Genomic DNA, 25868 nt, shown 5'->3' with positions numbered 1-25868 from the left:
TTATTTAAATAATAAAACAATAGTGCATAATTAGCAAATTTTATTACTAACAAAGACATACACGTAATCTTAAAATCATACTTCCTACTTCATTAAAATTTTTTAGTTACATAGCGTATTTAATAAACATTAAAGTTTTATCGAAAAAGTCACCACTGAAATGTATGCTTACTTAACCCTATTCAATGTAACGAATATCAAAAAATGTTCAACCATAACAATTATTACTTAGTCAAAACAGCGCAAATATTTGATTTGGATGAACAATCAGTTGAACATTATCGCAATTTTGAATAAAATTTATTTCTTAAGGAGCTAAATGTTAATCTGACCCAGACACGCTAGTTTGCTTTTTCATAGACTTCAATGCCCTTTCACGAAGTTTTTTTTCCAAGTCCTCGTTATTCACCTTACCTTCCTCCTCTTCTTCCTCTTCTGCTTCGTCACTGTCGGAAGAATCATCTTTTCGCTTTGAAGCTTTCTTGTGTTTTTTATGTTTCTTATGCTTCTTTGAATGTTTCTTGTGTTTCTTAGCCTTTTTAGACTTTTTAGGTTCATCGCTGTCCGAATCTGATTCAGAATCTGATACCTTCTTCCTAGCTTTTTTCTTTGAGACTTGGTCACTGTCGGATGAGGAATCTTCTTTCTCTCTCTTCTTAGCTTTTTTCTCACCATCGTCACGTGATTTAGACTTTATATCATCAGCATGCTTAATTTTAGATGGTTTCTCTTCTCCTTTCTTGGATTTTGAGACTTCAGGCGAAGCTATTTTTTCTTTAGCTGGATCTGCCTTTTTACGTCTCATTTCTTTTTCAGACGAAGTAGAATCATGCTTAGCTTTCTTTTTAGTTGATTTCTCGTCACTGTCCGAGCTATCGTCGTGGGAATCTTCTGAATTGTCAGCTTTCTTTGTCTTTACCTGTTTACTTTCTTTATCTGGCCTTGAACGTTCGGTATTTGAATCTTTACCCCGTTTTTTCGACTTCTTGTCAATATCAGATTCCTCTGGAATGTTCTTTTGTTTACTTTTAGAACTCTTATGCTTCACCTCCTCCTCAGAACTCGATTCCGAACTCGAAGATCGTGCTCTCTTCTTTCGTGACTTTTTCGCTAACTTCTTTTTAGCATTCTTTTTGCTTTTCTTCTTCCTATCTTCTTCTGAATCACTTGAGGAAGAATCATCGGACTCACTCTCACTTGAAGAGCTCTCCTTTTTTGCTTTCTTAGATCTTTTTGAAGTGGGTTTCTCTTTACGTTTTAGTTTAGATTTGCTTTTAGATTTAGAGACTTCTTCACTACTTTCACTCTCCGATTCAGATTGCCTTCCTTTACGTTTAGATTTCTTTGCTTCTTGAACTTTAGCAGTTTCTTCTTCGTTCTGTTCCTTTCCAGAGGCATCATCACCAGATTTATCAGACTTTTTGTTTTCAATTTCATGCTTTCTTAGGAATGGTGAAGGTGTCCGAGATAGACTCTTTGAGTACTCTCTGAGAACAGGTACTGCAATGAAATCTTCCCTATCATCATCCTCAGTTGATTGAATTGGTTTAAACATGCCTTCATGTTGTGTAACAACTTTTTCGTTTGCTACAGATGATTCACGACTAGAACTCGATACGCGTTCCTTAGAGCCTTCTCTGGGAACAGATACTCGCTCAGGAGATTTCTTGCGTAGTTTCTCCAAGTTTTCTGTTAAAAAAAACATGTAAATTAGTTATGTCATTTAGTCTTGTCCCTTGTCGGATAAAGATCGACATTAAAAATTTTAAACAAACAATGCAATTAAGACATTTTTGTATAAGCTATTTTTTCGCATCAAAAAAATAAAAATGACCATTTATTCATCCGTCGATAAAAAGCAAACACTACATTTAAACCTCGAAAGTACTAGACATCGGATTTTACCAAAATGCTAAAATATGCACAAAAATGGCGAAATATGCACAATCAAAAACCATTTCTAATTAGATTTTGACATTTATTTAAATTAAAACTTATTGTTATATTTTCCTAGACCTATAAAACCCAGAAAAATATAACTTATTAATTTTATTTTTTGTAAAAATAAACAATAAGACATTTTTTCAGGTTTTCTATAGCAAACTTGTGACGTTTTCAACTTAATATTCAATTCACACGCTGAAAATGACCTGTCGACGTAAACTGACGTTACCGAACAAAACTTGAGATTTGGCGCCATTCCTTCAGATACCTCTTAAGGAAGAGTTTGTGTGGTGCCGTTGATAAAGGCGTCAATTTTCTTGATCCCGTCAATACCGACCAGTTTATTATTTTACACGCCTAACATTTGTAACAAAGGAAATAAGCACGGTTTATGAAAAAGTACCCAAATATGCAATAATGTTATAAAAATAGTATTATATGCATTTGTATCTAATACGATGTTTAGTAATTACATATGAACAAAAGCAAATTTTTTTTATAAATATGTATAAAGCGTAAAATATTGCCTTCTTTACAGTAGAGCCGAGTGGGCCCAGTGGTTAGAATGCGTGCATCTTAATCGATGCTTGCGGGTTCAAACAGCATCACTGAATATTCATGTGCTTAATTTGTGTTTACAATTTATCTCGTGCTCGGCGGAACCCTGCATGTGTCTAATTTCATAGAAATTCTGCCACTTGTGTGTTCCACCAACTTGCACTGGAACAGTGTGGTGGAATATGTTCCAAACCTTCTCCTCAAAGGGAGAGGAGACCTTAGCCCAGCAGTGGGAAATTTACAGGTTGCGGTTTACAGAGGTACTTTAATGTATATAAAATATCTACTAACTACAGGAAATAAATTGAATTTTTTACCTTTACGTGGTATGGATACAGATTTCTCCAAGCGCTCCTTAATCAAATCGCTCGATCTCCTATCACGGGACTTTCTATCCCTCGATCTTCTCTCTTTTCCGGAGCGATCTCTTGATCTTTTATCCCTGGTGAAAAGCGAATAATAAAAAACAAATAACATACGAATCATCTTAATAAAAAATATGTCTTCAAGAACAAGTACGAATGAATATTTCTATAAATATGTGTTGCTACATACCTTGACCTGTCTCTAGTGCGGCGGTCGCGCGAGCGCCGGTCCCGCGAACGCCGGTCGCGCGAGCGACGTCCGGAACGACGGCGAGAACGCGTGCGCCTGCGGGAACGCGAACGTCTACGATCGCGAGACCTACGCGTTGTTATATTTATTTATGACAAAGTTTAACTTGAACTGAACAAACATATATATGTATATATATATAACTATATTAATCATTAACTGCATAACCGTTCATTCTTTTTAACGTTATGTCATATATAATATCTATTAGCAAATAAATACGAGTATTCGTTATATACATGATAATCTTTAATATAAGCATGCAAATAATCGTATCAATAAGCCGATTATATGTATTTCTGTTTCTTTTTCACCTCATTTTTTAATATTTCATGAGCTTTTTTAAGTTAATTAAGGGAATGCGCAAAACCAAATGTTAAACGGATTGTACTTTGTTAGTCTGGATATAAATTGTATCAGGGTTAAAGAACTAATTAACGTATTAAGTATCTATAAAATACTTGTAAATTTTAAATATTGTTAAAAATAACTATTATTAAAAATAAGAATACTTTTAAGAAATTGAAGAAAAAAAGAAACTGATTCTATTAAAAACAAAGTATATTATAATAAATATAAAATGTATAGTTTTTAAGTAAAAAGATAAGATAATAGAAAATAAAAAACAAAAAAAAATTACCTGTCTCTTGAACGTCGTCGAGAGCGTGAACGTGAGCGTCTACGTCTTTCAAGCGATCGGCGACGTTCTCGCGACCTGGCGTTTATAACTTATATGTTAAAACAAAATATGGTATATAAAAATGTCATATATTAACAAGCGATAACACTACCCTGATGATAATAATAGTAAACTTGCTACTGATTATAATAACTAAAGAAATAATTCTCAAAAATATATTCATAACATAAAACTAAAACTTTTTTCGACGCAGATATTTAGGAGCATTAAACTTTAATTTTTTTTTTTTTTACAACATCACATACATTACTCTGATCCCACTTGTGTTATGGAAATCAGAAGTAACGACGGTACCACAAACACCCAGACCAAAGACAACGTAGAAAACTAATGGTAATCTACATTGACCCGACCGGGAATCGAACCCGGGACCTCAGAGTGGCGTACCCATGAAAACCGGTGTACACACCACTCGACCATGGAGGTCGTCAAAAATTGGTCATGATCAAACAATAAATAATATGTAATTTAGCAAATAAATTAACGTACCTCTCGCGCCGTTCCCGCTCACGCCGTCGTCGCTCCCTCTCCCGCTCTCGCTCCCGCTCCCGCTCCCGTTCACGGCGATCCACCGAGCGACGCCGACTGCTGCGGCGGCGAGACTTGCTCCTAATATTACGAAAATGTTCAATAATAAGAGTAAAACGTTCGTGCTTAATTAATTGAAATAAATTAACGGCAAACAAAAATAATTAATAGCTTAATCATTTTTAATTCTTAAAATATGTCACAATATTTTTAAAACCTATTTTTATTTTTTAATGAAAGCAAACATGGAACGTGGATTTTAATGTATAGAAAATATGAAGTCTTCCTATCTTAATAAAAGTGACATTAATTTTACCTCTCCCTGCGTGAACTGCGTCTTGGACTAACACTTGTAGATGAGTCGCGATTGGAGCGATACTGCCTTTTCTTGTGGGAAGATCTCTTCTTAGCACTCCCACCTTCATAGAAAAATACAAAATATCAGTCACGGTTTATGGACATAACATTTGAAAAAGAATATGTAGAGAAAATAATTGAAACTTTATTATTAAGTTATAAGTCCCATGTTGAATTTACCCATTACAGGGTATATTCAACAAGCTAGATTAACATATTGAAAAATATTTTTTATACATAATAATGTGTCTAATTCAGAAACTTACGTGATGATGCAGATGAAGATCTGCGTTCACTAGACGAATTGCGAGTTTTTTCAACAGGCTTTTCTTCTTCTTTTTCAGCTGCTGGCCTAATGAAAGAATAATGTCAGAAATTAGAAACTAAGTTGAATTATATGTATGTGAAGCTTAGGGTGTCAACTAAACTCATGAAAATTTTTAGAGTATTACCAATAAATAGCATTCAATAAATTGATCATAATATAATAGTAATAAAAAATGGCTAAATAAAAGTTTAAAGAAATAAATTGAGATAGAGCTTAGAATGAAATTGTAAGGTATCCAAAAAATCTTTCTTCTTTCCTTGTATGATTCTCTCAGTATTTAGAGCTGTACCTATTGCTCTCAAAATTACATAAAAACTTATTAAACAAAAACTTATTTAAAAAATTAACATTTTATACAAAAGTACAGTAAGTTCTTACTTTTCTGGTGACGCAGATCTAGATTTAGTTTCGGTTTCAGTTTTCTCTTCCTTCACTGGCTCTTCTTGGTTATCTTCCTTAATGGTCTCAGTTGTTGAGTTATGGTTTACTTCTTCCTTATTTTCAGGTTCTTCTACTTTTTCTGGCGACTTTCCATTTTCTATGCAATAGAGAGTTAAGTATTTTTAATAAACATATCAATATATTCGAGCAAAATCCACATGTTTTAGCAGCAAAATATAGTTCCTGTGACATTTTGTGCTAATAGGAAACTTCTACTATTACCATATTAAACTTTATATTTGAAATTCAATTATAGGGCAATAGACCACATCTACATTCGCATTTTATCTTTACTCTTTAAGTTATATGCTTTTTATTTGTAGTAGTAACATAATACCGTTTTAAATGTGTTATTTGCCTACCTTTTGGCTCTGGTAGCTTGATTTCATCGACATGCGAAGGTTTGGACTGGCTGCTTTTATCGCGACTGCGTCTTCGTGAACGGCGAGGGCTGCCACCACTGCGATGTCTAAAGTAACATAATTACAATTTAAAAAAGGTTGTACATTTTGTTTTATTGCACCAGTAACTTACCGGATGACCTTATCTCATTTATAGACCCACAACTGACAGATGGTTGTATAAGTCATTAATAATAATGATTAAACTATGCAAATATGTTTGATTTAAGTAAAAATTTGAATACACTTTTAGCTACTATTGAAGGATTTTTATATGCTTTTATTCTGGGCTAGAATTGATTAGCATATGAATTTTATAGTCATCGATTTGTAACTTTAGATCCTATTAATTCAGAAATACTATATTTATATAGAATGCCGTTAGGCGATCGTACTTCCTGTCAGAAGAACGGTCACGTGACCTGGACCGTGAGCGACGACGGTCTCGAGAGCGCCGCCGAGACCGCGACCGCGACCTGCGACGATCTTTGTCTTTGTCCTTGTCTTTTTGTTGCTCCTCCTATAGAAGTTATATTTAAAGTAAAGTTTTGTTTCATGAATATAAAATTTATTTAATCTTTCTTAATATTAAAATGTACAAACCATTCTTTTCTTTATTTCCTCCTTTTTCTGCTGCGTGAAGGACTCCGGTATGCCGTTCTCGCTCGCCTGTGCGCTCAGCAACAGCTCCCACAGCTCTCCCATGAACAGCCGAGCATTCTTTCCGTTGAGGAATCCAGTTAAGTTGATCTGCATTTTCTTTGGACATGGGAACTGGGAGGCGAGGAAGCGGAACGGAAGAAAACAATAATTAATTAGTGATAATTAAACGGAGCTATACACACAGGCTGAGTAGATCCCATACACATATGGCGTTTTAATACAGAATTGTCGGTTCGGAGAAAATAAAATTCGACTCAACGAGGCGCCCAGAGCGTCGTTCGAAGGCTATCTGTGCGTCATAAATGCGACAAAAATGACTCGAGCAGGGAAGCGAATGTTATACTATTAAGTACATGATTTTAATTAATTGTGCAGACGAGGGCAGCAGTCGCAGCCAGTCGAGGAGACTGCGAGGCGAAGCGCCGCTGCGACGCGCGCCGTCTCCTGCTCTGCTACCGCCGACGGTAACGAGGCACGGCGAGCAGCATCGCTTCTGTCTTCAAATTCTTGCATCTGTAAGGGTTTTGCGAACACAACCACATTATGCTGACCGCAAAGCCTAACGATGGAGACTTCCCTACCACGAGTCAAGTATCTCTCTGAACGCCTCCCGAGCTTCGTATGCTACATGAGCTCACGAGACATATCGTCCTCAACGCACTTTTTATTGAGTTAGCATTGTTTAAGTATTTAATTTCCCCGTAAATACCGATTGAGAATGCTAAGGGCCTCCGTAAGAGTGGAGCGAGGCGGGCGGCGGCGGCGGGCAGCTGCAGCGGGCGGCGGCGGCGGCGCGCTAACCGGTGGGGACCATAAAAATAGCCATAGCCAATGAATATACATTTAACAATGGTATAATACTTCAATTGCAGTTTCCTTGTGCGTTATTGTAAGCTTTCATTTTATGTTCAATACTATGTAACAAATTTCAAATATATAAAATGGAAAGGAAAGGAAACTGCAATGATTACATGTCTTTATAAATATTAATATAAAGAGTAATAAGGTGTTAGTCACCTTTTCCTCGAGTTGGTTGTTGACATAGTCGATGACGACATCATCTTCCATCTTGAGAATCTCGGTAATCTTCTGTGTGATCCATGGCTTCAGCACATCCAGCTTCACCTTGGACATGTCCACCTAAGAACGAAAATAAAAAAATTCAATATAAAAAAACTTAAACTTTACTTTTAACAGTTTTTATTTTTAGTTAATGATAACTATAAATAAAAACAAAAATGCATTTAGAATCTGAAATTAACTATTATGAACAGCAAATTTTTTATTGGTGGGTGGACTGTGCACAATAATTAATTTTAGATACTAAATATAAGCATAATATATAGAATCTAATTTTAAATATTAAAAAGCAACTTCTATCATGATAGGGCCCTGTGCAAGCCTATTTGGGTAGATACCATTCATCCAACACATATTCCACAGCCAAACAGTAATACTAAGTATAATTTTGTTCCCGTTTGCAGGATGAATGATACGATCTTAGTTCCCAAGGCTTGGTGGTTCTTTAGAGATATCAGCAGCGGTTTTTTCCAAAAAATTATGTAAATCTTACCAAAGTAAAAGCAACATTAAATAAAAAAGCCAAAACATTATATCTAAATATATAATTAAAAATACCTGCTGCGTCAAACAATCTCCAAACTTCATTTGCTTCATAAGTTTTTTCTCCTTGTCACTGAAGCGTGTATCTTGCTCTGTACTTGTGCCCTAAAAGATAATGGTAATGTGAAATGTTTAGGTTTATTAAATTTTGCTAGGATTAGTGAATGACAATGGCAAATGGCGAACCATCAAGAAAAACATATTAATATTGCAAATTGTAATGATAAAATGATTGAGTTACATTTACTTATAATTTATCTATTAATCTTAAAAAAATCTGTAACACAAACAATATAAAAGATAGCTTATTATTGCTAAGCAATTTCATTGAATAAACGTCATTACTAAAACATATTGACAGTTTATTTTCACAAAACATATTCACAGAAGAAATAATTAAAACTTGTATTTTGTAGTGGTTATATTTTTACAATTATTACGTATCACTCACTTAACAATGTTGAGTATGTGAATGTGTGTTTGTCTAAAATATTAACATAATTTATTTTTTAATTTACACCTAAAGCTCTTCCTACACTTAATTATCAGGTTACTTTAACAATTCACACACAAAAATTAGCCGCCATAACCTCTGAAAATATTTGATGACAGTTTAGACAAAAATTCAAAACAATCAAATAGAGAATATTTAAAAAAAAATGCAGTATCTCCTATGAATTATGAAATAAATATTTTATCTGAGAATGCATCCGCTGTTACATCCATACTGCAAAATGCGTTGTTTCATATATTTAAACAATACGGGTCATTTTTTATCATCAATGTTTAAAAACTATTAATAGATTAGACACCGAGAATTTGTAGTATTTCCTACTTATGCATACGTATATAGTTAAAAAATATTCTTACCGTGTACATCATCATATTTGAGCAACAAGAAAAATCAATAACTTAAAGTAAGCGGCTTGGGGTTAGACTTCCCCAAAAGGCGTGTGGGTGCCTTGATAAAGAAAATACTGATTTACAGATATCACTAAGTAAAATAACTTTGATAAATCAAATAGTGATATTCAATAGATTAATATCACTATCCATGGTTACACGTAATATTATATTAGAAAACCGACGCTACTAACACTAATTACGACAAATGTGATCAACCGCCATGTTAAAAAGATGGCAGATGCAGAGCGCGGTTTCACATTATTTTTGTCTATGGATAGAAAATAAAAATTATATTGACTAGCCGTTAAAATTCTGTTAATAAAAATAGATAAAATGTGCATGCAAAAATTCGTGAATAAAATAGAACACTATACTCAGATTATAGAAATTAAAAATTGTGCTTAAAAAATTATATACATATATTTTATAATTTTTAAATGTTGGCAGTCAAAATGTTCGTACTGTTTATTGACCAATCTCGCTTATTAATTTTAGATTTTCCGCATATCCGTGTTTTGTGAATATGAGTTAGCAACTTAGCACTTTAGTAGGTGTAACTGTAAAGTTTTATAAATCTCAGGCACTTTGGAAAAAATATCTCTCAAAATAAAAGTACAGTTGAAAAATGATATTTCATTATTTTATATTACTATTTTAAGTTTTTTACCATATCAAACATACTCATACTACATAGTACATACTCATCATATTATATTGAAAGAATAGTATATATTCTAGAATAATCTTGCTTTTTTTTTCTTAATCAACTTTAAAATATGCCAATGTGAAGGTTTCGAGCACATTTTATAAATATGGCTATGGAACAAGGATTGTTGCCCTCATAGTCAGTGCTATTAAATGATAAATAATAGTGCACTTTTCGTGCAACTACTAGTCCCAAATTATGTTGCTGCGAGTATTTTGATCCTGCTCGTAATAGCTTAGTGTTATTTTTAATAGTTAGCAATAATATTTACACGTAAAGTTAATATGTATTATTAAAAAATATATATAATTATTATGTTAGTAGTTATTATTAAATTTAGACAAACAGCGATTGATTTTATTTAAATGTTTTGAACCTAAAGTCTTTAATATACATATATGCTATAGATGTGAAACTCTCAATTTGAAAATTAAATAAAAAATATTTTTAGTAAATTTTTAAATTAATCGGGCTTTCCTTATTTAAAGAAAAAAGAATTAAGGAATGTGACTGAATTTACAAGTATAGAATAACGCGCAAAAAGTGAACACTAGAAAACGTCCTAATTGTGACGTTTGCCTTTAGTTCTTTGACGTAGTAATACGTTATAATACATCATAATTACATAGTAATACGTTTTGCGTAATTAAAACATCTAGTTATCCCTTTTACTTATTGTTTTTATCAAGCTATCCTTTTTACTTTTAACAAAATGTAAAAATAAACTAAAATAAACGGTCCCCGGCGCGGCACACTTTTTTCTGTTGTTTAGTATGGATATAACATATCTGTTTATTAGAATATCATTGCATAGAATCAACAAAATCATCTGTCAACTCCCATCCATACCGCACCAAGTTACTGACTACAATAGTGATTAAACTTTGTTCCATCAATGCGTAACAAAATTATGAATTTTCGTCAATAAGCTACCGAACACTTTTTACACGTCTATCTACATTTTTTCATTTTTTTTTAAAATAATTATTAAAATTTTGGTGTTAATATACTAATTAAAATATATATGTATTTTACTTTTAAATTTATAACATTTCAAAATTGCCCAAAAATATGACGGAACCAGAGACTGGAAAATTTTCCAATTATTGGCTATATATAGGCCAATAATTGGAAAATTTAATATTTTATGTTATTATTAGAAAATATTTTTAAATTTAAATAAATAAATAGTTTTTAAATATATTTTTGTTATTTAATGAATACAATATTTTAAAAAATATTGAAAATAAAATGTTCTGATAAAAATATTAATTAATTAAATAAATACTTTTTTAAGCAGAGACAACAATCGCTTATATTAATTGAAATAAGTTTTTAAAAATACGTACGATTTTAGCGCTCCTTATAGTTCAAAGTCGTGTAAAGTAAAAATAGGAAAGGACAAGACAAGATTTGCCTTGGTAGGAATTTAAAAAATGTATCCAATTAAAGAAGGACTAAAGAATAACCTTATATTTACACATATCTTGCAAATTGCAATTTTCTACTATATATACATAGCTACTAGTGGAGCAATACAAACATGTCGTTTTACCTACTTACATGCACTCTAATTATTTTTACTTGCAAAATTCAGGTTATAACATAACCGATAATAAACAACATACATTACTCGACCAATATATTCGACGGATTTGTCTTTCTTCCTCCTATGGATTTATATGTTATAATCTGTAGGCTATTATTAACCTTTTTTAAAAAGCGCTTTTTGAAAAGCGAATTGCATTTTGTATTCGGAAATAACTTAATTAAATGAATAAAGAGAATTTACGATTATTTATTCCTGCGTAGTATGTGTACTGTGTAGGTCTCATCTAGTCTAGAAGTTTATATGAAAGTAAATAAGGGATGACATTATTTATAGCCTCTGTTATATACTTATTACAAGAGTTAATTTTTAATTGAAATGAATTTGAAAACCGTAGTGGAGACTTATATTTATAAGGAGCCGAACCGAGAAAGCGACATTTCCTTTCTATTTATATAAACATTTATAATTTATCACTTAGATAAACTATAATTCAACGCTATTCAATATAGCACAATACTAGTAGTAGTAGTAATTATTGTGCAAACTAACTAAATAAAATGATATAAACTTTGTATAATAATTTGAATATAATTTAGTAATTTATTGTATTTTGATATGATTTTTTTTTCAAGTAAGTACTTAATAATTTATTTGGGGTCGGCGCAGCATGTCTATATAGAGCCGATATGGCTCAGTAGTTAGAACGCGTGCATCTTAACCGATGATTGCGGGTTCAAACCCAGGCAAGCACCGCTGAATATTCATGTGCTTAATTTGTATTTATAATTCGTCTCGTGCTCTGCGGTGAAGGAAATCTGTATGTGTCTAATTTCATAGAAAAAATGAAACATTTGCATTCCACGAACTCGCATTGGAACAGCGTGGTGGGATGTGTTCCAAAAAACCTTCTCCTTAAGGGAAGAGGAGGCCTTACACAGCAGTGGGTAATTTACAGGCTGTTGTTGTTGTTGTTGCTGCAGCAGCATGTCATCGTCTTCCATACTTCTCTTTTGGGCGTCATCTTGCAAGTAATTCATCATTTTTTCGTTCACACAATCCATCCATCGTTTTTTTGATCGTCCCGTACCTCTCCATCCATGCTCAAGACCTTCCTTACAACATGGTATATATTTTTATTTAAAATAACTATTATTAAGTACTTAATAGTTACTTTAAATAAAAATATATAGATAAAACTGCTTTAACAGCCCCGTTGGCCCTAAGTAGTACATGGTGTGGAGAATAAGTTAAACAAATTAGTGATTTCGTATTTCATGCGCAATAGATTAGTAAAACGTTATCCTATAATACTATGTTTGTGTGTTTCTTTTTGTGTGTCTACGTGTTTTTGTTACCTTTAAGTTTCCACTAGGTATCTCATTACTTTTAAACAACCCAAAAATGTTAGTAGAGAATTATTTGAGGGGTTGGCAGCCCCTATTCATGATAGAATGACACAGTGTATTTATACAACAGAAAATTTGCCACGAAAAAGCTTCAATGAAGGTTTACCAAAGGACTTAGAGCCATGGTTTGTAGTGCCATTACAGGCTGAAGGTATGGCAGCTATGAAGAAAGTTAATAACAAATTAGGTAAGCACCTAAAGAATTGCAAATATAAATTCATTAAGATTTGATATTTATTCATTGTATTTTACTTTTAGGTCTAGCTTTTGATGAGTGGGATATGGAGTTTTACATGGACTTATTTATTACAATAAAAAATTGACTTTTTAGAATACCAAGAAATTCAGAATAAAGTATTTTTAAATTTAATTTTTTATTTTATTTCTGAATTAAATTAACTATAATGCTGTCAAGGGTCTGCTCCGCTCTTAGCACTTATTATATTTATTTAAGTAATTATTAATTTGATGCAATAGAAACAAGTTCTATATTAGGTTTGATATAAGGAAACTATTATAAAATACTTACATGATAATTAATTATGCCGTGGCTGGTATAATTTTTATCTCATCTAAAGTCATTTTGTATAAATAAAAATAAAAAAATAATAAGTATAAGGTATTTCCGTAAAGACCATAATATCTCTAGATATGGATTCATGAGTATTATATGACATTATGTTCAGGAGTCTCCAGTATCCTTTGCGTACCTGAAGTGCATTAATCGTATTTTCCTGAACTCACTAAAATTATATTCAACAAATGTCTACCTACTCATGGTTTACAACTTTTGTAGGCTATAACGTTATATATAGCATAACAGTATTTATATCAATAAATGAGAAAACCTTACCTTATTTTTACTTAGATTTGACCATTCGTGCTCAGCGAATGAAAATAGGCTATATGATATTACAGAGAAAAAAGTGGGGTTTCTCAGAACATCATCCCAAATATCTGTTGTATCTAATAATATCTACTTTTATATAATATGTTTTGTTGGTATATCATTTGGCTAAAGTTTTTCAGCGTACCTATATACAGACGTGTACCAGACGAACGTGATTAATTTTTATTACATGTAGATGTCTATTGAATGTTACATTAATAAGCTTCTTGATATAATATATGAATAAGAATACTTAGTACTTTAAGGAATTATAATAAGTATGTTTTACCTATATACTTCCAACATTAAATTTAAGAAATTCAAAACTATCGTTGCTTACGTATACTGAAAAAATTACTTAATTTACTTAGTAGGTAATTATTCTTGCCCTGATATATGAGATACGTATTTATAATTTGATGGTATCATTAAAACTTACGATCATTTAAATTGTTCCCAAAAATACCTATACATCGAGGCTTATTTTTAAAATAAAATAAAACGTAGTACTGTTGTACGGTTTTAAATAAAATCATTGAATAATTTAATGTAAAATATTTGGAATAAGAATAACCAAAAAGTGTAATGGGATTAAATTTAAATAAGTAATGAATTCTATTTATAACATTTAGTTCTTAAGTCTCTGCCTAACAAAAAATAAATAAAAGCAATTCAAAGTTTGAACTTTCAAGCTATCCCTCATTCTAATAATCCCTTAATTTGAGGATGCATTTCTGTGTAGTTTATTTAAAACATGAGATGTTAACTACGTATATTTAAAGTTTTTTAAAACATACAATAATTTTCGGCTTTTGTTGCGTAAGCTAATGTTATTATGGCATCTACTTATTTTCGTCTAGCGTCAACAAGTGATAAAGCTTGATCTTTGACATTGATGCAAGATACTCATTGATGATATACCATTATTGGGTTTAATTTTCTTGTCAGTGTGTCGAATGGGCTGGACTAGTAATTTAAAAAGTTATTAAAGTGACCATGTGTATATTAAGATTTTTTACACGTGAAGCCTTTAGTGCACACAAAACTAAAGAAATACTTACTAAATTAAAACAAGTTGATCCGGACGTAATAGAACTGTCAACAGAAATCTGCTACCATGTGGAACTTGCTGAAGGTTGTGATTACCTTAACATTAATCAAATAAAAATATTACAGTGGCTCCTTAATTCTCCTCTCAAACCTCACGCATTAAAAAATGAATCTGTCTACAAATTTGTTGGTGACAACCAAATCATAATTGAGATTGGACCAAGGTAAGTTGGAACAATTTAGGGTTAATTTTAAATAATTATAATATTACTTATATTTAATTCAAATTATTATTAACTGCTTGCCTGAAAGTGATCTTAGTTGCGTTATGAAAATACTTTATTTTTTAAACATTTCAGGTTCAATTTTTCAACAGCTGATTCCAGTAATTCAGTTCAGATTTGTAACAGTGTTGGTCTTCATGATGTTGTGCGCCTTGAAGTTTCTACTAGATATCTCATTACTTTTAAACAACCCAAAAATGTTAGTAGAGAATTATTTGAAGGTTTGGCAGCCCCTATTCATGATAGAATGACACAGTGTATTTATACAACAGAAAATTTGCCTCGAAAAAGCTTCAATGAAGGTTTACCAAAGGACTTAGAGCCATGGTTTGTAGTGCCATTACAGGCTGAAGGTATGGCAGCTATGAAGAAAGTTAATAACAAATTAGGTAAGCACCTAAAGAATTGCAAATATAAATTCATTAAGTCTTGATATTTATTCATTGTATTTTACTTTTAGGTCTAGCTTTTGATGAGTGGGATATGGAGTTTTACATGGACTTATTTGTTAATAAATTAAAGAGAGATCCTACAAGCGTTGAATTATTTGATTTAGCACAGAGTAATAGTGAACACTCCCGTCATTGGTTTTTCAAGGTATTAAAAAAAAATCATTAAAAATTATTAAATTGTAAATTGAAAGTATATATTTTTAATGTGTGTTTAATATTTTTAGGGCAAGATTATTTTAGATGGTGAAGAAATAAATGAATCTTTAATTGATATGGTTGCATCAACACAAGAAACATCAAACAAAAATAATGTCATTAAATTTGGTGACAATAGCAGGTCAGCATTAAACTTTAAAGAAACATAATATTTCTTTTTACAATAAATTAATATGAATGTTACTTGCAGTGCTATCAATGGTTTTGTACACACAAAACTAAAACCTTCTGATGTGAAAACTCCTTCCCAAGTCATTACGGAAATCACTGAGTCCGACATAATATTTACTGCCGAGACTCATAACATGCCCACAGCAGTGGCACCATTTAGTGGAGCAACAACTGGAACAGGAGGACGTATTAGGGATGTACAAGGAGTCGGACGTGGTGGTCATACTGTCGCTGGAACAGCTGGATACAGTGTCGGCAATTTATTAATTCCAGGTTAAATTTGTGTACATAAAAGTATTTTTAAATTATAGCATATGGAAATGAAAAATATAAAACATATTTACTTTGGTTTGGAACAGGATACGATTTGCCATGGGAAGAAAAGGAATGGAAATATCCAAATAACTTCGCAAGTCCTCTACAAATTATTATTGATGCAAGTAATGGAGCTTCGGACTACGGAAATAAATTTGGAGAACCTGTGATTTGTGGTATGGAAATATAAATCTAAACTTAGTTTAAAAAAAATATTTGTGAAAATTTGTTTGTTGCATTTAGTACGATAATAAACCATCTCTGGCAAAGCTATAAAATGCTAATTGCCATGGCATGTGGACATCATCATAAGAAGCATGTAGTACTTAAAAGCATCTTAAGTACTTTAGTAGCTAGAGTAAAATATTACATATATTGTAATGTTTTAAATGTTAAAAACATTTATTTCAGGATTTGTACAATCATATGGTTTGAAAAATGGTGACAATGTGAGGGAAGAATTTGTCAAACCTATTATGTTCAGCGGAGGTATAGGTTATATGCCACATTCAATGATTAAAAAAGAGAAACCCAGTAAAGGTACATACTATAATTATCACATGACAGTATAATATTTATCTGTTATAGCTTTTATTTTCATGTTAAGCCATCAATATTAATTTAATTATAATTAAACCTTTTTTTTACAATTTCAATTGTAACTTTATATAGGTTATTGTAATTCAATGCCGTTAATTTAGTTATATATTTGTACTCATCCCTTTTCATTCAAAGATATGAGTTTGGTCGTACCATGTATGCATGGATCAAAATAATTATGTATGTATTTGTTGTTTTATAAAAGTTTTATGATTTAATTGTTTTTCCTTTAAAATAAATTAACTGTATATGTTATTTTTAAAGTGTTTTTAATTTCTTAAATTATAAAAATAATAGCCGAATAAATTTACTTCTATAGCCTTATATGTTATTTCAGGCATGTTGTTGGTGAAAATTGGTGGTCCAGTCTACCGTATAGGAGTCGGTGGGGGAGCTGCTTCTTCAGTTGCTGTACAAGGTGGAGGTTCTAGGGACCATGCTCTTGATTTTGGAGCCGTCCAAAGAGGTAACTATAATTATGGAGATATTTGAACGAATACTGGTAGTTTTTCATAAAGTATTAGAAAAAAAAAAATGTAAAAATAAATGTAAAATCTGTACTCATATTGTAAATTTGAAAGTAATTTTATCAGTCTGTATGTTGCTCTTTCATGGCCTAACCATAAAGCAAGCATGAACACTTATAAATGCCCTAGATACTTTTTATGCCTTGCAGCTGAAGACAAATCCCTAAAATTGGGGCGACAGCGAGTATTATATGTATTAATTATATTGTTTACTTTATTTTGTTTAAATTTATAAAAACAGGTGACGCAGAGATGGGAAATCGTCTCAATAGAGTTGTTAGAGGATGCTTAGAGGCTGATATCAATCCTATAGAGTGTGAGTATTATTTTTCATATTTCTCTTTTTAATTAATTGTCTGTTTATTAACTAATCTAAACCATATTCTATAGCCATTCATGACCAAGGAGCCGGTGGTAATGGTAATGTATTGAAAGAATTGGTAGAACCCGAGGGTGCAGTGGTGTATACTAAAGAGTTTCAACTCGGAGACCCTACAATCACCACCCTGGAGCTTTGGGGCGCCGAATATCAAGAAAACAATGCTTTATTGTGTTCTAAAGAAAACAGGAAAGTTCTAGAAGGTATATTATAGAAATAAATCAAATATTATTTCTACTAGTATTGTAAAAATAAGTTGCCAAGTTGTAGGTTTTATTTAATCCAATCCAAACTACTACTAGACAAAATTCAAATATATAGTAATGAGAACACAAACAAAATAGCTAAGTGATGCTTAAAAAAGGGTTTAATACTTAATTATACATATATAATGAATATAATAATCATCTAACATTTGTTAAGAGAATACATCATTTATTATATATATTGTTATTTATAGAAATTTGTCGCCGTGAAAGATGTCCTGTGTCATTCGTTGGGGAAGTTACTGGAGACGGTTATATGACCCTCGTGGAGGATGACTACAATGAGATGTATTTAAATAGATCAAACAGAGTTAAACCAGATGTTAAGGCAAAGTTACCCTACGATTTACATTTGGAGGCTGTTTTAGGTAATTTTTTGAAATTTTATTAATTGAAAATATTTTTTTTGATATGCATAATGTACGTTATATTTTTTCGTAGGAAATATGCCAAGAAAAACTTTCGATCTGAAACAAGATACAAGAACGAAAGTTCCTCTATCATTGCCTGAGGATATAACAATTGAAAAAGCTCTGAATCGTGTATTGCGACTCGTAAATGTCGCTAGCAAAAGATATTTAACAAATAAGGTATGTTAACAGTCCATAGTTACATATATTTATTATTGTACCTTATAATAGCTTAAACTCAAAATCTTAAAAATATTTTGACGTGACAACGTCTTATAAATTGGTTTGCCGGGTGACACTTCAAGAAACTGCGTTACACTCCGCTCACGTTATGCGCTCACAATGAGAGCGAGTGAGAGGCACGCGTCCCTTCCACTCGGGCATGGTTAGCCCGCCTAAGAGCGAGAGAGACAGACAAAAATCAGTGCGAGATTCATTGTATAAATAAATGTTTTAAATTGTTACTATTATTTCATCCTTCTTCCTACTATACGAATGAATATTCACATTAAAATTATTTTACCAATCAAAGTCGTTGTCACGTAAAACTTTCGCCCGTATACCGACTTTACAGGCAACAGGTAATTTTTTTTTTTGCGCTCACAATGAGAGCGAGTGAGAGGCACGCGTCCCTTCCACTCGGGCATGGTTAGCCCGCCTAAGAGCGAGAGAGACAGACAAAATTCAGTGCGAGATTCCTTGTATAAATTAATGTTTTAAATATAATTCTTTGTATAAATAAATGTTTTAAATTGTTACTATTATTTCATCCTTCTTCCTACTATACGAATGAATATTCACATTAAAATTATTTTACCACTCAAAGTCGTCACGTAAAAGCTTTCGCCCGTATACCGACTTTACAGGCAACAGGTAATTTTTTTTTTTGTTCGCGTCAGGTGGACCGCTGCGTCACAGGGCTGGTAGCTCAGCAACAGTGCGTGGGGCCTCTGCACACACCGCTCGCAGACTGCGCAATCATTGCACTAGGTTTCCACGACCTCGTTGGCTCTGCCACATCTATCGGCACACAAAACATTAAAGGTCTCTTAGACCCCGCCGCTGGAGCCAGGATGTCTCTCGGAGAGGCTCTCACTAACTTGGTATGTAGTCTTTTAAATAACTCGATTTCTACCTCGAATTGACTAAATCTTTCACAATACAGAACAAAAACATGCAACTCAAATCAATCTTTTTATCCTCTCTGTCTCGACTAAACAAGACTAACTTTTTTTTTTTAAATAAAAGTTAGTATTTGTACTCAAACAAAAATATAAGAATGTGTTTTTTAGTTATTACAATAATTAAAGCAACCGATATCGCGTAAATTCGATATAAAATGTCGTCATTCGGCGTGGGTGGTAGGTGTTCGCGGGCATATCGGCGCTGGAAGACGTGAAGTGTTCGGGTAACTGGATGTGGGCGGGCAAGACGGGCGCGGAGGGCGCGGCGCTGGTGCGCGCGTGCGCCGCGCTGTGCGCCGCCATGCGCCGCCTGGCCGTCGCCGTCGACGGCGGCAAGGACTCGCTGTCCATGTGCGCCGGCGTGCACGGCACCACGGGTGAGCACCACATCCGCCCCTTATTTATTTATTTATCTATATCACTGAAAATCAGTGCTGCCGTCTTTGCGAATTTCACAAACAACAACAACAACAACAACAGCCTGTAAATTCCCACTGCTGGGCTAAAGGCCTACTCTCCCTTTGAGGAGAAGGTTTGGAACATATTCCACCACGCTGTTCCAATGCGGGTTGGTGGAATACATATGTGGCAGAATTTCTATGAAATTTGTCACATGCAGGTTTCCTCACGATGTTTTACTTCACCGCTGAGCACGAGATGAATTATAAAGACAAATTAAGCACATGAATCAGCGGTGCTTGCCTGGGTTTGAACCCGCAATCATCGGTTGAGATGCACGCGTTCTAACCACTGGGCCATCTCGACTCACTGGGCCATCTAGACTATAGTTTATAAGTATTTGTTTAAGAAATATTACTATTAAGGCCGTTATTATATATGAAGAACAGTTGTAGGTTTTAGGTTAATTGGAATATGTAATATCTATTTTGTAAATTCTTCTTCAGAACATAGTCGTCCAAGTGACTCAGCACTTAAATTGAGAATTAAAAAAAACCATTGAACTATAAATCCGATCCGATCCACTATGCAAGAAATAAACCATCCAATGCAACAACAATAAAAAAATTATAATAATTTGTTGAATGTTTTTTTATAGTCCGATCACCGGGAACGCTTGTTGTATCCACGTACGCGCCGTGTCCTGACATAACAGTGAAGGTGGAACCGGCTTTGCTGAAAGAGGGTTCCGCTCTTATACATGTACCGGTGGCTGCTGGAAAATATAGGTAATTTCATAAGCGAAGCTACTTTTAGCAATTTCAATTTTAATTCATCATAGAGATAAGAACACATGTTCTTTATAAACTTTGTGTCGATAACCTTACTTTTAATGTTAGATAACATTTAATTGTAGGCGTGATTATATGATGTATCAATATTTCAGTACTTAAAAACATTTTACTATACTAGCGGCAAGATACGATGGCCGTTTTGACACATTAAAAAAGTGATGTGAAATGTAAATTTATTATCGATATAATATATTCAAATCGTTGTTTTTTTGCAAGTAATTTAATTCAAGTTTTTGTTGCAAGTAGTATCCGATTAAAAAGGTTTAAGAAAAAAAATATAAAATAAGTTTAAGTAATATATTCGAACGAAATCAATTTAAATCAAAAATTGGAATTAGAATGAATAACTTTATAAACACTACATACAAGAAATAAATTGATACAGAAAAAAAAAAACAAAAACACTAGTGGCTATATTTTATCGGAGTCGTCCATACTGCTGCTTTCACTCTCACTGCTATCGTCACATTAATTATAAGTTCATTTTCTAAAATATTATCTATTTTCACATTTATTTCATAAAAAAAGTTATCTTCGCGGTACCCTAATATTTTTAGTTTAGAAATCACATTCGATAAATTTTATGACTAACTGCACGTCACTATTGACAATAAAGAACAACAATTTGCTTCTTTGATGTAATTATTTATTAAATACGAAATTTTATGAGCGGGCAAACGTCAAAACGGCCATCATAGCGTGCCGCTACTATAGTGGATCGATTGGTTGTATGTTATTTTAATAACGTATAAAAATCATTTATAAACAAGGCATAATAAATGAAGGAGTAATACATAAACTTAGCCTTAGTAACAGATATAACATTTGCCAAAAATAAAAGAAAAGACTTGTAAAAGTTTATTTTTCATGACTTTTTTTACTACGGTAAATACTCATTGAGTAAAGTAATGGATCTTGAATTATTAGGTAATAAAAATAATTTATATAATATCTCATTTTTAACAGTAGCCTTTGAGTGTTATGTAAATCGATATTATTACAATTCTATAACAACCAATAAAAACACTTCTTACTATTCATTAAAATATTGTGTGTACTTTATAGACTTGGAGGCTCAGCTTTGGCTCAATGTTACAAACAGCTCGGTGAAAACCCACCGGATTTAGACAATCCTGAAATACTCAAAGCGCTATTCAAGGTCACGCAAAAATTACTTAAAGGTAAAAAAAGGAAAAGAGCTTTATTTTATTTACTATTTACTCGATGAAATTGTTTAACCTGCTGATGTATTTAATGTTATAATTTTTTTTTTTTAGAAAAGGTATTGATTTCTGGCCATGACATTAGTGAAGGAGGTTTTATAACGACAGTGCTTGAAATGGGTATAGGAGGTATCCGCGGAATGGATATAGATTTACTGGTTGAAAACAATGTGTCTGCAATTGAAGGTCTATTCAATGAAGAACTTGGAATTGTGATTGAAGTAGCTCAGGAACATGTGGGTTATGTTCTAACAGAATATAAGAAGAATGGTGTATATTCCAAAGTCATTGGCAAAACTGGAAATTATGGAATGGACTCTAAGGTAGGCCTTATTTTATACATGTAAAAAATGTATATCTAATTGAGATTCAATCAACACCAAGAATGATTACCATAAACCTTGGTGTTTGGTATGTTTGTGTTGTTGTTTAAGAATTTAAGATATTATTCACTTTATTGTAACTCCTTGTTACTTCCATACTTTGATACTTGATACCATGTTAATTGCTGGACAGATGTGGCACAGATTCTGACAGATTATGCTAGAATTTAAATAAATTCTTGAAAGCCGATCGCAGTGTCAACTACAAGGTCAAATCTAAGCCACCCAAATAACAAATAAACACACAAAAAAGTCATCAAAATTGGTCCAACCATTATTAGTTATATAAACACAATCAGAACAATTTCATATATAAATATAAAAAGGCTTTGCTTTTAATCAATGATTATTATTTTTACAGATCAATGTGAAAGTTAATGGTTCTGTGGTATTGGATACCAAGTTAATAAATGTGTACAGAATGTGGGAGGAAACCAGCTATCAACTAGAGTGCTTACAGGCTAATTCGAGCTGTATCCAACAAGAATGGTCAGGTATGGTCTTTATAAAATACATATTTCATAAATATTTGACCCTATCTCCACATTAATGCAATGTATATGGTTTTTGCAATAATTGGTGTAGTTAGGTAGGAGCATGAGTGGGCACAGACTCCAAATTTACCTATTAATGTGAGAGAAAAGACTAGTAAAATATAATTTACTCGTAACTTAAATTTGTAGAAGCGTTGATGTTCCGAGACACACCTTATAGCAATCTAGATGAGAAATATTTATTTTACATTTAGCCATTACTAATATAAATTAATTTTTTGTTTCTAATAGGGCTCGCAACACGTACGGGTGTTAAATATAACGTCACCTTTGACCCTTCAGCGGCCTTAATAAAGACGAGGAGCGTCAAAGTAGCTGTGTTACGTGAAGAAGGTAAAGCATGCAGCAACAACAACAATAATAACAGCCTGTAAATTCCCACTGCTGGGCTAAAGGCCTCTTCTCCCTTTGAGGAGAAGGTTTTGGAACATATTCCACCACGCTGTTCCAATGCGGGTTGGTGGAATACACATGTGGCAGAATTTCTATGAAATTTGTCACATGCAGGTTTCCTCACGATGTTTTCCTTCACCGCTGAGCACGAGATGAATTAAGACAAATTAAGACAAATTAAGCACATGAATCAGCGGTGCTTGCCTGGGTTTGAACCCGCAGTCATCGGTTAAGATGCACGCGTTCTAACCACTGGGCCATCTCGACTCAGCATGCAGCATAAACATTTATTTCAAAAGTATATTATAATGTTATATTAATATTAAATTTTTATTGTTTAGGTATAAACGGCGATCGTGAAATGATTGCCTCCTTGATGATGGCCAATTTCGACGTGTATGATGTAACAATGAGTGATCTGCAAGCCAAGAAAATTACTTTGGATGCTTTCCAGGGATTAGTTTTTCCCGGAGGCTTCAGCTATGCCGGTGAGTTTACTTTCAAATACGAAATTAATATTCATTAATCTTTTCTGTTTATCTACTTGTAATTAATCTCTTTACAAATATTATTAATGTCATTTTTCATTTTCAAAGCGATTCTCAATGTCGGAAAGACCTTATAAGGTTAGAACTCAAAATGCTATCATTAACTAAGATCAAATTAAATTTACATTTCAATAATTGTATTATTATTATTTCATTATTAGATACTCTTGGATCGGCGAAGGGATGGGCCGCTGGTATTCTCTTCTCGGAATCTCTCAGTGCACAGTTTGCAAACTTCAAAAGTAGAAACAATACTTTCTCACTCGGAGTGTGTAACGGCTGCCAGCTGATGGCACTCCTGGGGTGGATAGACACCGATGACAGTAAAGATTCAGGCAATAAAACTCAGATATTCCTTGATCACAACTTGTCTGAGAGGTTTGTAACAGAAACTATGTTTTTAATTGTTTACAGAATTTTTATGTTGTGTCTTATGAGGTTGCTATATAATTACCCTTTTGCTTAAGTTTAATTTTTTTTTAGGTTGGTTTAAGAAGTTATTGTTCATATTAACGGTTTGTGTAAATCCTATCATTTTTAACTTTCATATTATGATAAAATACTATTTGATTCTAAAGTATATTTTATATTCGCTGATTGCTCTGCTATATCGTTTACCAGAAATAATTATTGATTAATGTTATCTTACTTCCAGAATTCTAGTTTCACACACACACATTATTTTCCACTAATCCATAGCTTATTGAAACTTTCGTCCAATTATATCAGGTCAATTCGATAATAAACATCGCTTACTAAACAACTACTATGATTGGTAATATTTAACTGTATTGTTATAGATTCGAATGCCGTTGGAGCGCCGTTAAGATCAACGAACGAGTGTCCGATGAAGACGTTTGGTTCCGCGGTATGGGCGGAAGTGTACTTGGAGTGTGGGTCGCACACGGAGAGGGTCGTTTCACGGTGCCAGATCAGCTGATACTCGACAAACTACGGGCCAATAAACAAGTAGCCGTGCAGTATGTGGACGACAATGGTTCTCCCACTGAGATTTACCCCATGAATCCTAATGGTAGCCCTGGTATGTAATTGAAAAACATTATGCTCATAAGTTATTATATTTCCAAACCTTCTCCTCAAAGGGAGAGGAGGCCTTTAGCCCAGCAGTGGGAATTTACAGGCTGTTGATGATGATGATGATGAAGAATAATATATATAAATGTGAAAGTAACTCTGTCTGTCTGTTGATCTTTCACGATGAAACTGCTGAATCTAATTTGATGAAATTTGAACTTGAACTCAAAGACTGGACATAGGCTTATTTTTTTTGTCTACCACATGACAACCAACAACTTAAAGCGCGAGCGAACCCGCAAGAGAAAAATTTTGTGTACAAACATAAATTTTCAATTTAATGTATAGGAGTCGTAAAAATGAACCCAATCCAACCCAACCCAAAAAAATAACAATAACAAAAGATTTATGTAAACTTAGGAAAGTTTGAAATCAATACTACAGCTTTTAACATACTTTTAAACAAATAGGCAGATTGTATACTGTCGAAATGCTGTTGATTGTATCATTAACGGAGAGTTTTATTAAAAAAAAAATAACTATTCCATTAAGTATTTAAAAAAAGAACGTGAAAAAAATACAAAATAAATCTGTTTATGTCGATAGATGGGTTAGCGGGCGTGAGGTCTCCTGACGGGCGCCACCTGGCTATGATGCCGCACCCCGAGCGCTGTGTACTGCGCTGGCAGTGCGCTGCCCCCCCACCCGCCGCCGCCGACGTCCACAGCCAGGCCTCGCCTTGGCTACGACTCTTCCAGAATGCATACACTTGGGCATCTCAACATTAAACTCAATATTATAATATTATTTAAATGTATGTTTCATTCCTTTGAAAGCATTATAAAAGCATTCCATTAATAAAATTGTCTCGAATACAAGATTGTGATTAAGTTTTTACCTTTATACGAGCAAAAAAAAAGTGCCTTTTATATATATGTTAAGTTCAAGTGTCTCTTGAACTTGATCTTGGACCTGTTGAACTGTAAGGCGATAAACTATATAGATATA

General features: G+C 33.0%; 2 protein-coding genes across 7 annotated transcripts; one reads left to right on the top strand and one right to left on the bottom strand.

The window, feature by feature from the left end:
* Positions 1 to 25: 25 nt before the first annotated feature.
* LOC124530758 (peptidyl-prolyl cis-trans isomerase G-like) lies at positions 26 to 9316 on the bottom strand. 5 transcript variants are annotated; one of them, XM_047105028.1, is made up of 15 exons: positions 8174 to 8263; positions 7553 to 7675; positions 7245 to 7331; positions 6889 to 7048; positions 6476 to 6646; positions 6268 to 6392; positions 5834 to 5940; positions 5409 to 5568; positions 4969 to 5054; positions 4662 to 4764; positions 4307 to 4426; positions 3758 to 3832; positions 3058 to 3186; positions 2820 to 2944; positions 26 to 1689 (listed from the first exon to the last, which is right to left on the bottom strand). In XM_047105028.1, exons 5-15 carry the CDS (start codon positions 6626 to 6628, stop codon positions 323 to 325), a joined length of 2550 nt encoding a protein of 849 aa, XP_046960984.1. In that variant the 5' UTR covers positions 6629 to 6646; positions 6889 to 7048; positions 7245 to 7331; positions 7553 to 7675; positions 8174 to 8263; the 3' UTR covers positions 26 to 322. The 5 variants fall into 5 exon arrangements, with proteins under 5 accessions (XP_046960984.1, XP_046960982.1, XP_046960983.1 ...); XM_047105026.1 differs by lacking the exons at positions 6889 to 7048; positions 7245 to 7331 and adding an exon at positions 9029 to 9316; XM_047105027.1 differs by lacking the exons at positions 6889 to 7048; positions 7245 to 7331 and adding an exon at positions 9029 to 9316 and having other exon boundaries at positions 3058 to 3171.
* Positions 9317 to 12686: 3370 nt separating this feature from the next.
* LOC124530185 (phosphoribosylformylglycinamidine synthase) lies at positions 12687 to 25765 on the top strand. Of its 2 annotated transcripts, XM_047104193.1 has the most exons (23): positions 14514 to 14891; positions 15027 to 15340; positions 15412 to 15548; positions 15628 to 15740; positions 15810 to 16063; positions 16150 to 16281; positions 16517 to 16645; positions 17043 to 17171; positions 17474 to 17548; positions 17623 to 17814; positions 18072 to 18245; positions 18319 to 18467; positions 19187 to 19390; positions 19653 to 19848; positions 20529 to 20658; positions 21790 to 21905; positions 22002 to 22270; positions 22692 to 22824; positions 23116 to 23217; positions 23619 to 23765; positions 23987 to 24203; positions 24626 to 24867; positions 25467 to 25765. In XM_047104193.1, exons 1-23 carry the CDS (start codon positions 14614 to 14616, stop codon positions 25646 to 25648), a joined length of 4014 nt encoding a protein of 1337 aa, XP_046960149.1. In that variant the 5' UTR covers positions 14514 to 14613; the 3' UTR covers positions 25649 to 25765. The 2 variants fall into 2 exon arrangements, with proteins under 2 accessions (XP_046960150.1, XP_046960149.1); XM_047104194.1 differs by lacking the exons at positions 14514 to 14891; positions 15027 to 15340 and adding an exon at positions 12687 to 12915.
* The last annotated feature ends 103 nt before the right edge of the window (positions 25766 to 25868 follow it).

This window comes from Vanessa cardui, chromosome 6 (assembly GCF_905220365.1).
Source record: "Vanessa cardui chromosome 6, ilVanCard2.1, whole genome shotgun sequence".
Lineage (NCBI taxonomy): Eukaryota > Metazoa > Arthropoda > Insecta > Lepidoptera > Nymphalidae > Vanessa > Vanessa cardui.
The sequence above is the reverse complement of the archived record's forward strand: the minus strand, read 5'-3'. Positions and strand labels throughout refer to the sequence as shown.

Coding starts and splice junctions, on each gene's coding strand:
- LOC124530758 (XM_047105026.1), bottom strand. Junction 3,187..3,757: donor CGACGACGTTCAAGAGACAG/GTAATTTTTTTT, acceptor AACAACGCGTAG/GTCTCGCGATCGTAGACGTT. Junction 2,945..3,057: donor CGCACTAGAGACAGGTCAAG/GTATGTAGCAAC, acceptor GCTTTTCACCAG/GGATAAAAGATCAAGAGATC.
- LOC124530185 (XM_047104193.1), top strand. CDS start 14,614: ATGTGTATATTAAGATTTTTTACACGTGAAGCCTTTAGTGCACACAAA. Junction 16,646..17,042: donor AAAAGAGAAACCCAGTAAAG/GTACATACTATA, acceptor ATGTTATTTCAG/GCATGTTGTTGGTGAAAATT. Junction 18,468..19,186: donor AAAGATATTTAACAAATAAG/GTATGTTAACAG, acceptor TGTTCGCGTCAG/GTGGACCGCTGCGTCACAGG.